Here is a 14,381-nt window from a genome sequence, read left to right on the forward strand (position 1 = left end):
ACCTGTACCCCGAGCTATTGTCTCTTCTTTTTTTTTTCTATTGGCCCTGCCTCTCCCTTTGCATTCCAGCATACCTCAGACTCTGACCGCCACTTTATCACACTGTTTCCTCACCTTGAAGTCCCTGTCCGTGCACAAAGGAACATGCCATACTGGGTCAGACCAAGGGTCCATCAAGTCTATCATCCTGTTTCCAACAGAGGCCAATCCAGACTACACATACCTGGCAACTACCCAAAAACTCAGTCTATTTCATGTTACCGTTGCTACTAATAGCAGTGGTTATTTTCTAAGTCAACTTAATTAATAGCAGGTAATGGACTTCTCCTCCAAGAACTTATCCATTCCTTTTTTAAACACAGCTATACTAACTGCACTAACCACATCTTCTGGCAACAAATTCCAGAGTTTAATTGTGCATTGAGTGAAAAAGAACTTTCTCAGATTAGTTTTAAATGTGCCCCATGCTAACTTCAAGGAGTGCCCCCTAGTCTTTCTATTATCTGAAAGAGTAAATAACCGATTCACATTAATCCATTCTAGACCTCTCATGATTTTAAACACCTCTATCATATCCCCCCTCAGTCGTCTCTTCTCCAAGCTGAAAAATCCTAACCTCTTTAGTCTTTCCTCATAGGGGAGCTGTTACATTCCCCTTATCATTTTGGTAGCCCTTCTCTGTACCTTCTCCATCGCAATTATATCTTTTTTGAGATGCGGCGACCAGAACTGTACACAGTATTCAAGGTGCGGTCTCACCATGGAGCGATACAGAGGCATTATGACATTTTCCGTTTTATTCACCATTCCCTTTCTAATAATTCCTAACATTCTGTTTGCTTTTTTGACTGCCGCAGCACACTGAACTGACGATTTCAATGTGTTATCCACTATGACACCTAGATCTCTTTCTTGGGTTGTAGCACCTAATATGGAACCCAACATTGTGTAATTATAGCATGGGTTATTTTTCCCTATATGCATCACCTTGCACTTATCCACATTAAATTTCATCTGCCATTTGGATGCCCAATTTTCCAGTCTCACAAGGTCTTCCTGCAATTTATCACAATCTGCTTGTGATTTAACTACTCTGAACAATTTTGTATCATCTGCAAATTTGATTACCTCACTTGTCGTATTTCTTTCCAGATCATTTGTAAATATAATGAAAAGTACGGGTCCCAATATAGATCCCTGAGGCACTCCACTGTCCACTCCCTTCCACTGAGAAAATTGTCCATTTAATCCTACTCTTTGTTTCCTGTCTTTTAGCCAGTTTGTGATCCACGAAAGGACATCGCCACCTATCCCATGAATTTTTACTTTTCTTAGTAGCCTCTCATGAGGAACTTTGTCAAAAGCCTTCTGAAAATCCAAATATACTACATCTACCAGTTTACCTTTATCTACATGTTTAACTCCTTCAAAAAATTGAAGCAGATTTGTGAGGCAAGACTTGCCTTGGGTAAAGCCATGCTGACTTTCTTCCATTAAACCATGTCTTTCTATATGTTCTGTGATTTTGATATTTAGAACACTTTCCACTATTTTTCCTGGCACTGAAGTCAGGCTAACTGGTCTGTAGTTTCCCGGATCACCCCTGGAGCCCTTTTTAAATATTGGGGTTACATTAGCCACCCTCCAGTCTTCAGGTACAATGGATGATTTTAATGATAGGTTACAAATTTTTACTAATAGGTCTGAAATTTCATTTTTTAGTTCCTTCAGCACCCTGGGGTGTATACCATCTGGTCCAGGTGATTTACTACTCTTCAGTTTGTCAATCCGGCCTAACATATCTTCTAGGTTCACCGTGATTTGGTTCAGTCCATCTGAATCATCACCCATGAAAACCTTCTCCAGTATGGGTATCTCCCCAACATCCTCATCCTCAATCGTGTCAACAGATTTCTACACCTCAAATATGACTGCACTTCTTATTTTTTTTTTTTTTTACATTGAATCTTACTGCCACTCTACCAATCCTCCACCCTTTCAGATCACTTCTTATTCTGTCTACTCTCTGAAGAGTTGTTCACAGTATTGCAGGTCTTGGTGTCATCTGCAAAAAAGAAAAACTTTTTCCTCTAAATCCTCCACAGTATGGTTCACAGAGATTTTAAACAGAACAGGCTCCAGGACATCCCCACTCATCACTGTTGTCTCCTCAGATTGAATGCAGTCTGCTGTCATTCTCTGAGTCAGTCTACCACCTTGGACAACATTTCTGTGCAGTCCTTCCCTGGCTCTCATGATTTGCATGAACTTAATGTTTGTGTACTGCCTGCCTGCCCTTATCTCCCACTTTGCAAGTATAGCTTACTTGGGAAGAATGAGGTGTTAGAGATCGTTTATCTAAATCATATAAATAACATAGGGAATTATTTTAAGAGATCAGATGCAATGAACAGAGGAAGTGAGGCACCCCTTGAACTATTATCTTATCTGTGCCTTTCTATTAGTATTTAGTAAGACATTGTTGCTGATCATGGTAAGAACTTCAGCTTTCACGCTTAGATACCAATTTCCTGTATTCCCCGAACTATATTTCTTACCAACAGGCGTGTTCTCTAATTTAATTAACCACTTTCTGAACTCAGGAAATGGTTGTGAAGATTCTGAATGCCTAATTCACATGGGGGCGGGGGGGGGGGGGGGGGGGGGGAACCAGCTGAAATAAGAAGATAGGTCAAAAGCAGCCACTTGCCAGACCCTATCAAGAATCTGTGAAGAGATAAGTATCTACAATTTACACTTGAAACTGAGCATATAATAATGTGGCAGCACATCAACTTGTGGTGTCTGACATAAACCAATTATTCCAGAAAGACAATGCAGACAAAATGCACAATGCCTTAGATTGGGGAAAAGCAATTTGGCTGAGAACCATAGTTCAAATCCCGCTTCCCTGTGCCCTTTGGCAAGGTCACTTTATCACCCACCACCTCAGGCACCCACTTGATTTGTAAGCTCTTTGGGGAAAGGAATTATCATCATCATAAGAATATAAGAACATACAAGAACACTTAATATCATAGCGATATTAAGTCCGAGGTCCCGAAGAGTAAAAAAAAGTAAAAAAAAAAAAAAAATTGAATTCGGCCCGCAGCTGTCGGGCCGAAAACCGGACGCTCAATTTTGCCGGCGTCCGGTTTCCGAGCCCGTGGCTGTCAGCGGGCTCGAGAACCGACACCGGCAAAATTGAGCGTCGGCTGTCAAACCCGCTGATAGCTGCCGCTCCGGGTCAAAAGGAGGCGCTAGGGACGCGCTAGTGTCCCTAGCGCCTCCTTTTCCCCGTTTCTACCACACCACCTAATTTGAATACTGCATCGCGCGCATGCGCCGGGAGAGCGGGCGTTCGTCCACTCTCCCGCGGACTTTACTGAATCGGCCTGTTACAGAGCAGTATAATCAGACACAGGTTGCATTTTGAGCTGGGAAGGCAGTTTCAAAAAGCTATGTTTTCACTAATTTTCTGAAGACTAGCAAATCTGTTGGTTTGATGTTCAACAGAGGGAGTTCCACATTGTTACTGATCTGGAGAAGGTCTTTTTTTTTTTTTTGGGACTAGTGAGATCCTTAAGTGGCTGGTCCTTTAGGCACGCTTGTATTAGTGATCATAGAGAGCAAGGAGGGTTGTAGGAATCCAAACAGTGGCCAGAACCAAGATTTTAAACGGTTTGGTGAATTATCAGAAGCCAGTGTGGGGATTTTAAAATAGATGCAATGCTCTCAAACATTGAGTAGCATTTGAGCTGCAGTGTTCTGTATGAGTTTCAGATGCTTGGTGAATTTTTTTGGATCCTAATATACCAGCCGATACAGTAAAAACGCGGGAGAGCGGGCGATTCAGTATTTTAATTTATTAAAATTAGGCGTGGTGGTAAAAAGAGGCACTAGGGACACTACCTCGTCCCTAGCTCCTCTTTTTTGATGGAAGCGGCGGCTGTCAGCGGGTTTGACAGCCGCCGCTCAATTTTGCCGGCGTCTGTTCTCAAGCCCGCTGACAGCCACGGGTTTGGAAACTGGACGCCGGCAAAATTGAGCGTCCGGTTTTCGGCCCGACAGCTGCGGGCCCCTTTTTAAAAAAAATTTTTTTATTATTTACTTTTTAAAACTTTCGGGACCTGTGTCTTAATATCGCCATGATATTAAGTTGGAGGGTGCACAGAAAAGCAGTTTTTACTGCTTTTTCTGTGCACTTTCCCGGTGCCCGGAAAAATTAGCTCCTACCTTTGGGTAGGCTCTAATTTATGAAAGCAAAATGTGCGTGGTAAAGCTAGCGCGTCTAAATGCTGGCTAACAGTGCGCTCCATCGGAGCTCACTGTACTATATTGACCCGATAGATTGTTACAGTAGTCTAGAAGGGAGATTTTTTTTTTTTTTAACATAAGTGCCATGCTGGGTTTAAACCAAGGTTCATGTAGCCCAGAATCCTGACAGGGGCCAATCCAGGTTGCAAGTACCTGGCAGATCCCAAATAGTTGTCCTGCTTCACTCCCAGCTGTAAGCAATGGCTATTCCAAGTCTGCCTGGCTAAACCTATTTATAGACACTTCCTTCATTAACTTGTCCAACACTCTTTTGAACCCCACTATTAGTTGCCTTGACCATGCCCTCCAGCAACAGATTCCATACCTTGATTGTGCGCCGAGTGAAAAAATACTTGCTAAGATTTGGTTTAAATCTGCCGATTGCTAGCTTCATGGAATGTCCCCTAGTCCTATTTACCCATTCCACAGAGTTTATAAATATTAATCATAACCCCTCCCCCTCAGTTAATTCCCCCTTTCTTCAAGCTAAGGAGCCCTAATCTGTTTAGCCTTTCTTCATAAGGGAGCTTTTACATCCCCTTTATCATGTTTTCTCCTAGGACAAAGCTGTCCTAGGAGAACACCTGTTACAGGTAAGCAACCCTGCTTTATTTGCCCTTCTCTGTACCTTTTCTGTGTCTGCTGTGTCGTCGTTTTGAGATGAAGTGACCAGAAATGAACAGAACTCGAGGTGTGGTCCCACTATGGATCAGCCTGAGAATTATCCAGAGATGATGTGTTGTATATGAGGCTGGGAAATCACACAGCCCCATCATATTTTAGCAATGAGGTTGTGATAAGACAGGAGCAGACACTGGAAAGGGATTATACCCTGGAATACCAGACATCTGCTGTAACAATATTTTGGCTGTATGTGTTGAATTGATTTTTGTATTAAATCTTTGTAACTGGTCATATATATAAATATATATATATATATATAATTTTTTTAAAGATCAGATCTGATCCTGGAGCCTTGTGCCTTACCCTAAGTTCCTGCATTCATTGATATTAAGAGGGCAACCTTCTAAAGCCATTTTAAGCAGGCAAAAAGTGTTTTACCCATGTTAATAGGCTGAAAACTTGCCAGGAAACATTCTTGGGGAGGAAACCCCACAAATGCCATGTGCATTATTTTCCATTCAGAAAGTGTCGATACTGAAAACATCTGCACGCCTTCACTTTGACAGTTGGCACAAAGCCTGCAGCTTAAAAGCACCCACGGACTTGCAAAAACGCAGACCGGTTTAAGAATTGCCCTCTTAAGATGCTTGGTGACCCTGTCTCTCAATATTTAGAATAATGTCTTGCTTTCTGTGGAAAAAATCCCCACTGCTTTCTATGGGAAGGGGTTGGAAGCTGTTCAGACGGTTGGATTACAGAGCAGGGCTTCATTTCAAACACCCCCTCATCCCACCAGCACTTTGAGTCAGAGCACACACAAGCATTAGAGACAGAGACTGGGAAACTAACAGAAGCAACTGGCAAATGATGGCCCTAGAAGGTGCTTGCAAAATACAGACACACATCCAACCCCCTCACACCCAGCATGACCCAATCACATCTCCACCTACACACACACACACACACACACACACACACAGCCACGCTGCACATGCACCCATGGACACAACTTCTCCACACACACATACACACACATCCTGCTTACACACAACATAGCCATACCCCCCCCCCAAAAAAAACCACACCTCAAAATCTCCATATTCACACAACCCCTCCACCAACACTTCCACCCAAAGCGCGTACACAGCCCACGCATCCATCCCCCCCCCCCCACATACACACTTGCATCCCCAAACAAGTGCCTCCACCATTCACACACAGACATTGCCCCTACATACAATCCATACCCCCTCATATACCCACATGCGTCACTTCTGCCCCCAGATACCATGCTTCAACCCTTTCTTGAAATCTCTTTTTGGACAGCATTTCCCAAAGTCAAGCCTCTACATGCTTTTCCTCTTGTTTTTAGTGTTTCAAAATTAGGTTTATATATCCTTTCATATTAATTGTGCTGGATCCATGCCAAAATGGCCTGTGGGCTTGTTGCAGGGTTTTGTTTTGTTTTTTTGTATGAGTTTTGTTCTTTGCCTTTTTCTGTTTATTATTATTATTTTGTTGTTTGGCTAAAGCCATCTTCCATTTCAAGCTTTGGGGACTTTTTAAAATATTACTAAAAATAAAATTTAAAAACTATTGATGATGGTGCATGTAAACGTATTTCTGTGTGTAGCAGTCGATTAGCATTTCTGCTGTGGGATTATTTGTAATCTGCATTGGAGATCTGGCAGATAAAACAGAGGCAGATCTGTTAATTTTCTGCTTGACTGCAGTCTGAAACTACCCCCACAGAGTAATGGGCAAGGCCCTGCTTGTACCACGAGAAACCCCATGCCAGGACCCTTTGGAGCAATGTTATCTAAACATTTTTTTGTTAATGAATTAGAGAAAAAAACCTGTTTAGTTAGTCCAGACTATTTAGTGTTCAAACTCGCTACTGCTTTGTGGTTTTGGCTCTGCTCATGTAAATTTTTTTTTGTTCTCGTTTCCGTTGAAGGAAATAGAAAGGAAAAAAAAAAAAAGAGGGTTGTTTATGATGCGCTTGTATTTTAATCATTCGTTTCCTGCATTGCAATAGAGACATTCTTGCTGTCTAAGAAACCAACAAATATTTGGGGAAAAAATGGAAATATTGACAGGTGGTCCCTGGGGCCCGCCCTTCTCCTTTTGGGAGTGGAATTCATGTGCTTGGGGTTTTTTTGTGGGGTGGTTTTTTTTTTGTTTTTTGTTTTTGTTTTTTTGTTTGTTTTTGCAGTTATGTTTTTTCAGTCTAAAAGTGTGGCTGTTTCCTGATTTTATTTATATATTTTTTTAAATAGAGCTACACAAGTGCGCAGACAGAAATGTCTTGCAATGCGCCAGGAAGCGCTTGCTTTATGGGCATTGTTTTGTATTATAATTCACATAAGAACCACCATACCAGGTTAGTCCCAAGGGTCTTTTTCAAGCCCCAATATCCTGTTTCCATTCCAACAGTAGCTAATCCAGATCGCAGGTACTTGGCAGGATCCCAAATGATAGACTCCTAGCAGAATTTAATTGTACATTGAATGAAAAAATATTTTCTCATTTTGTTTTAAATTTGTTATTTAGTAATTTCATCGCATGGCTCCTAGTCCTTTTTTTTTTTTTTTTTAGTTCTTTTGAAAGAGTAAACAGATTTGCATTTCTGTTCCACTCCATTCATGATTTTATAGACCATCATATCTCCCCCTTATCCGTTCCTTCTCCAAGCTGTTCCATCCCCTTTAATTATTTTGTTGCCTTTCTAATTCTGCTATATCTTTGAGGTGCCGCAACCAGAATTGCACACAGTGCTGTAGGTGTGGTCGCACCATGGAGCAATACAGAGATAATGAGATTCTCCATTCCTTTCTTAATAATGCCTATCATTCTCTTTGCTTTTTTTCACCACCGCTGGACATTAAACCAAGGATTTCAAAGTATTGCCGACAATGACGCCTAGATTCCTTTCCTGGGTGGTAACTCCTAACGTGTATCCTAACCCCATGTAACTAGCATTTTAGATTATTTTTCTCTATATGCATCACCTTGCACTTGTCCACATTAAAACTGATCTGCCATTTGGATGCCCAGACTCACAAGTTCCTCCTGCAATTTCTCACAATTTGTTTTAATAGCTTGGAATAATTTTGTCATAAGAACATAAGAAAATGCCATACTGGGTCAGACCAAGGGTCCATCAAGCCCAGCATCCTGCTTCCAACAGTGGCCAATCCAGGCCACAAGAACCTGGCAAGTACCCAAAAACTAAGTCTATTCCATGTTACCATTGCTAATGGCAGTGGCTATTCTCTAGGTGAACTTAATAGCAGGTAATGGACTTCTCCTCCAAGAACTGTCTATAAACTTGATCACTTAACTCATCGTTGCCTTTTCCAGATCTTTTATAATATATTATAAAGCAGTGTTCCAGTATAGGTCCCTGCGGCATCCTACTATTTACCTTCTTCCACTGAGAAAACTACTATTCTTTTTCTTATCTCTTACCCAGTTCTCAAAACACAATAGGACAATGCTTTCTATTCCATAATTTTTTCAACTCCTGTGAAGCTTTCTGAAAATCCAGATACACTATATCCACCAACTTGCCTTATCCATGTTTAACTCTTTAAAAAAAAAAAAATATATATATATAGTAGATTGGTGAGGCAAGACTGTCATTGGTTAAATCCATGCTGGCTGTGCATTAAACCATATCTTTCTATATGTTCTGTAATTTTATTCTTTAGAATAGTTTGTGAATGTCTGTTAAAGCTCAGTAATAGATATAGATTTCTTTTGAACCTTCTCACTGTCATGAGGAGTGAGCCCTTAGACTGTGGTGTGACTGAAGAAGCCTAGCAGGCCCATGCCGACGACAGACAGGCGTGTGCTGGGTTCACCTATACCAAACCCTTCACTCACAGTTCGAGCCCTTGGGTTCTGGGGCCGGCAGACAAGGTCCCTGAGAGTGATCAGATGGAATCCAGGAGCAAGCCAGGGTAGCAGTAGTCAGGCGATGTCTGTATCCGGGCTACGGTCGGGCAGATATCGGGCAGCGTTGGTACCCAGGGAAGGTCAAACAGAAGAAAAAAATGGGAGAGTCTAGGCAGGAGAAGGCTGGAGCGGTGAAGGACAAGGTGGAGACAGGAGCAGGCACGAGGGGCCAGGCAAGGACAAGGAGTTGAGGCAGGAACAAAAATAGGCAAAGAACACGGTAATGGGCGCAAGGCAGGGGTCAGGAGCAAAGAAGACGAGGGATGAGCCACACGCATTGCTACTGCAGGAGGACATGTTGCCGAGGCACCGGATAGGTACTGAGGGAGGTTTAAACAGACCAGTTGGGTTGATGACATTCTTGAGTGCCGCTGCTAGGTTCCCGCCATGGGGCCTGTAAGGGACAGGATTGTGCGCGCCTGCGCACCTAAGGAGGGGCCATTTCCGGCGTCTGAAGCAGCGTGGCATTCCTGGGCAGGTGTTGGCGATGTCCCAGTTGTCGGAAGATCCAGGGGTGACCTGGGGTGAGTGAATCTGACAATGACAGCTAAGTGTTACTCACCTTCATGTCCTGCTAGATTCAAAAGGTTAGACATGTCGTGAGAGAGGTTTGATAACAAGCCAGTCACCAACTAGGCCAAAGGTCATGTTCGTTATTTATTTATTTATTTATTTATTTATGCCTATGCTTCTCTGCTTTTTTTCTTTTGATCCCCAGTTAGAGGTTAGAGTTATAAAGGAATGTATTGATATTTGTTTTATTAAGTGGTTTGATTTTGTTTCTGTAATATGTTCTTTGCCTTTTCAAATATATTTTTTGTATGTATTATAAAAACGTCAATAAATATAAAAAAAAAAAAAAAAAATGAAAAAGTTGCTTGATGGCATCTGGGGCCCCACCTATTCTTTTTTTTAGAGGAAATTTTCTTTGGGTTAAAATTGATAACCTGCCTAAGCCAGCTCTACTTTTTAAAAGAGGGAGGAGAAGGAGAGTTGACATGGACAGTGCTTTCAGGTCATAAAAGTTTTGAAAAATAAAAAAGTCAATGGAATATTTCACAAGTTGGGGAGTTTCTTAAAGTCACTTATAAAAGTAAAAAAGGTACTTGTCTCCATTGGAGTAGACCAAAAAATGGTTTATACCTCGGACAGAGGTACCAGACACCGTAGTTTTGTCAGGAACACACTGAATCCCCTTTTGTTTGTATCTTGGTAAGTTGATTGTTAACAAACAGGAAATACACCTCCACTTTCATAATGTGCATACTTCCAGCCACATAGAGAAAAAAGGTGTTTTGGAGGGCCATTTTTTTTTTGCTTTCAAACATGTACATACTTGGTAGGCATGCCGCTAACCTGCATGCTTTTACTTCATGGTTTAAAACAGTGCGAGCATGCGTGTATATTTTCTAGCAACATACCACACTCACATTCAAACACAATGTACGTGGCTACCATGCCAGCTAGGTGGCACTATTAAAAAAGAAATAAATAAATAGATAAATAAATAGTCTTGTTTTTTTTAAAGGGAGACTGGAATTCAGATGGAGAAGGGAGAGAGACTAAAACTTACAGTACCATATTCCTCATTGCATTGTCTTTGTGTGCTGATATCACATCCTGCCAGTATAGGCTTTCAGAGGCAAACGTGGTCAATATGGATTAACCCCAATAATATTGTCCTACATTTAACCCTTTCAAGCTTGGAATTGGAGACTTGCATACTAGAAAAGGTGTGCGAGGAAAACCTGCAGATTCCCAAATGTTTTATGCGTTGGTGATTACTACAGATAAGGCAACTGCCTGCAAGAAATAATTTTATCCCAGGGAGGATCTCGTAAACCCTTTGGGCAAGTGGCGTGGAAATGTGGTACAATGGGGCCATCAACCTCATTTTCGGATGTGTAAACTCCAATACATTTTGGTTTTGTGCTAGGTTTTGCATGATCTCTTTTTTCCAAATGATTGGGGTTGCTGAACTCAACACACATCACCCTCTCCCTGGACAATATTGAGGGTGCTCAAGCACCTACTACACCCATAGTGTTGTGTTCTATGCCTGCAGCTGTCTGCGGGAGCGGCCCCCTACCTCGTCTCCCGACCGGACTCACGGCTGCGTCGGGGCCGACTGCCCTGCGCCGGGCTCGGCACCTCCACGCGATGGCACGGGCCTTCAGGCTGGACATCCGGATCGGAGCCGTCCCTGCTCCTCCCTCGTGGCCGCTGCTGCTCTCCTCCGCGGCCCGGATCCAAGATGGCCACTGCCATCCTTAGGCGCGAGGCCGCGCCTCTTCACTAGATTTAAAGGGACCTCATCCCTTTAATTGGCTCCAGCTGATTCCTATCCACAGGGCCAGAGGAAGTATAAAAAGAGACTTCCTCTGACCATTCCCTGACTTGGCAACGTCTCCTGTGAGAGTTGTTTGAGTCTGCTTGCTTCGGTGAGTTCCAGCGTCTTGGTTCCTTGTTCCAGCTTGTCTTGGTTTCCTGGTTCCTGACTTCGGATCGGCTAGCGTTGATTCCTGGTATTGACTTCGGATCGGCTAGCGGTGATTCCTGGTATTGACTTCGGACTGGCAAGTGGTGATCCCTCGGTGTGTGACCTCGGACAGGAAAGCAGCGACCCTCTGGCACTCGACCTTGGACTTCCTTCTGACCATCGTCTCCAAGGGCCCACCTAAGTCCCAGCAGCCCGGGTCCCTACGGGCTCCTCCCGGGGGACCACAGGCTTCCAGGGGTGAAGCTCCAGTCAGCCCTTGCACCGTACATTTGCTCCTTGACCTCTCAAAGGTCCACCTAAGTCCCAGCGGTCCGGGTCCCTATGGGCTCCTCCCGGGGGGACCGTGGACCTCCAGCAGTGAAGCCACACCTTGCTCCCCGACGTCACGACTTTTCGTCCGCCTCCACAGTCACGCTTGTCTACAGTGCCAAGGGTCCACTGGTCACATCTTCGGTTCCTGCCTCGCCACCCAACGGGAGAACCTACGGATCTTACGCCAAGGTATACCTTCCTCCCGTCGGCCCAAGGGTCCACAAGCCTGAGCATAACACACAGACCTGGCACCTGTGCATCTACATGTATGTGTCAGACGGTGTGTTGGGCTGCAAATGGACTTTGTGTGCTGGTGTGGTGTAGGCAAAGCCTTTTCTCATGTGTTCCCTTGGATTGCTTCTTGAAAAGAGGTTTTAGTGAATCATTGACCCAGAGTTTAGTGGATCTGTCCTGCTAGATGAGAGAGCTGAGCTTTGCACCCACTTCATCTCTACGGAATAGTTTGGATGAGGGAGACATTTACAGATCGATATGCGAGCATAGCCAAGATGCTTAACCAATGGTATTTTTCTTCCAATCCTCAAGGGCCCGCAAACAGTTTGGGTTTTCAAGATCTCCCTAATGAATATGCACTCAGTTGAGGCAGCATGCATGCATTATCTATCTCATGCATATTCATTAGGGATATTTTGAAAACTTGACCCTTTGTAGTGAATATCACTTGGCTAAATGATTAAAGTATATTAACTATTTTTTTTGAAGAACTGCTAAATTACTTATAAAACACAAAGAATGATCAATGTTTTCATTGCCTGTTTGTTCTCCCTTTGTTAGTTTCTTGTTTCTAGTTCCTAGAAGAGGCATGGCCCCATGGTTTCTATTTCCTCTCATATCCTCTCCTAGATGTGTGTCTGTGTGCTCGTTTCACCTGCAACAAGAACTCACTGATAAACAGGAATCAATGTAGTACTGCTCTTACATTGTAAGTAGCAGGAGTACATCATATATTTTAGGTGTATCGTGCTATTTATTTACCTGCTTGGGGGAGTAGGGAAGAAAATAATTTTTGAGAAACTAAAAATTACTATGCAACAGCTTTTCATTGCTTGGATAACAAGTTCTGATTGGTCCTGTGGGACTGAGAGACCTATTGGGGAGAATTTCTACTTTAAATGATCTTGGCAGATTTGTTAAAATATAAAACTGAAAATCGCTGATGTTTTATGTAGTAAAACACATGGAAAGTCTAGCAAATGGATTGGTCTACATCTTTTGAGCTCTCGCTGAAGATCTGTTCCATTCATCTATGTATCTTGCAATTGCTGCTGATGCATGCATGGGGGTAACTAGAAGTGTGGACTGCTGTGGTCCTAAAGCTATCAGATATCAAATGAGAGAGAATTTGTATCTTAGAGATTTTCATATAGTGCCCCTCTAAGCTTACCAAATATAATCTAAATTAAATTATTGCTAAATCTTTTTTTTTTTTAAGTTATTTTGCTCTAAAGGCCGAGAATACTGTTCAGCAGAGTTTGCTGCAAAAAAAAAAACCTACCAGGTATTGTATGTGATCAAGGAAATACCAGGCCATCTTTCCTGTTAATGATGGGTGTTTTTTTAAACACACATTTATTTTATTTTTTTTAATTTTGCCATTTGGGCTTTACTAGGCTTATCCTGGTGGGGGATGGGTGACAATTGATGCGCCAGCCTCAAGCCCTGCATTTTTTGGGTTGCCCTGTGCATCTGAGGTAGCTCTGCTCCCTTGTTGAGTCACTCAGTGTTTGACCTTGAGAGTGCCAGAGCTGCATGGCAGAGACAGAGATAGGTGTGAGCTGCAGTGCCAGGCCAGGAGGTATGGGGCAAACAGTTGAGTCAAGGCTTCCCATCTCGCTCTTCAATCTCAGAGGGGCTTCTTCTAAGGCTGATTTGCCCCACAACAATCTCCCTAGGGGGTCAGTCTTGGGTTTCACAAAAATGTGATGCAGTCAGCCTTTCACATGGGGATTACTGGGGGTCTTGAAGAATTTGTCATGCTAAGAAGCAATGGGCTGTGCTGTTTTGGATCCATGGATGCTCCATGGAGACCCTCATATTTTGTGCCAGGAAAATCTTGTGCAGGATTCTGAGTGAACTTTTGACATGAATTATTCTCTCTCGTATGGCTACCTATAGGTAGCAAGGTGTGATACAACATCTGTCTTTCATGTGAGAACTGTGTTTTTTTCACGTGTTTTACAGAAATACATATTAACATTTCATTTGCACTTCAGCCGATGATCAAATTCTAATGTTTTGTTTTTGCTTTTCCTTTCAGGGCACAAGTGCCTGCGAAAGTAAGTAACATTGCTTCCATTTCACTTTCTCATGGGGGACATGTCTGCAGACGGGTTTATTTTGCACACACACCATGACAGGAATGAACCTAGATCATAAGCCAGGGTGTGTTGGATACGAGCTCAGTCTCTTAAATTTGCTGCGAGAGCGGGGTGAGGGGTTTCGTATTTTGCACATCTTTTCAGAGTAGTGGTCCCTTTAATTGTCAGAGGCCCGGGTGGATGAAGAGCCCCTTCCGACGGGCATTACTTGATCCGGGTAAATGCACAAGCTGAATATAGGAGACCAGTTTCTTTACTTAAAGTGCAAGTCTGTATAGCACAAAGTGAAAATGTTTGATTTCTGTTCTTGTTGATACTTTTTCAATTCA

General features: G+C 42.9%; 1 protein-coding gene across 1 annotated transcript in view; it reads left to right on the forward strand.

The window, feature by feature from the left end:
• LOC115079207 (receptor-type tyrosine-protein phosphatase eta-like) overlaps positions 1-14,381 on the forward strand; it is a 164,984-nt gene that overhangs the window by 33,137 nt on the left and 117,466 nt on the right. The window contains exon 2 of the mRNA XM_029582465.1: positions 13,992-14,010. Coding sequence (XP_029438325.1) covers positions 13,992-14,010 — 19 coding nt within the window. The remainder of the gene's footprint in view (positions 1-13,991; positions 14,011-14,381) is intronic.

This window comes from Rhinatrema bivittatum, chromosome 17 (assembly GCF_901001135.1).
Source record: "Rhinatrema bivittatum chromosome 17, aRhiBiv1.1, whole genome shotgun sequence".
NCBI lineage: Eukaryota > Metazoa > Chordata > Amphibia > Gymnophiona > Rhinatrematidae > Rhinatrema > Rhinatrema bivittatum.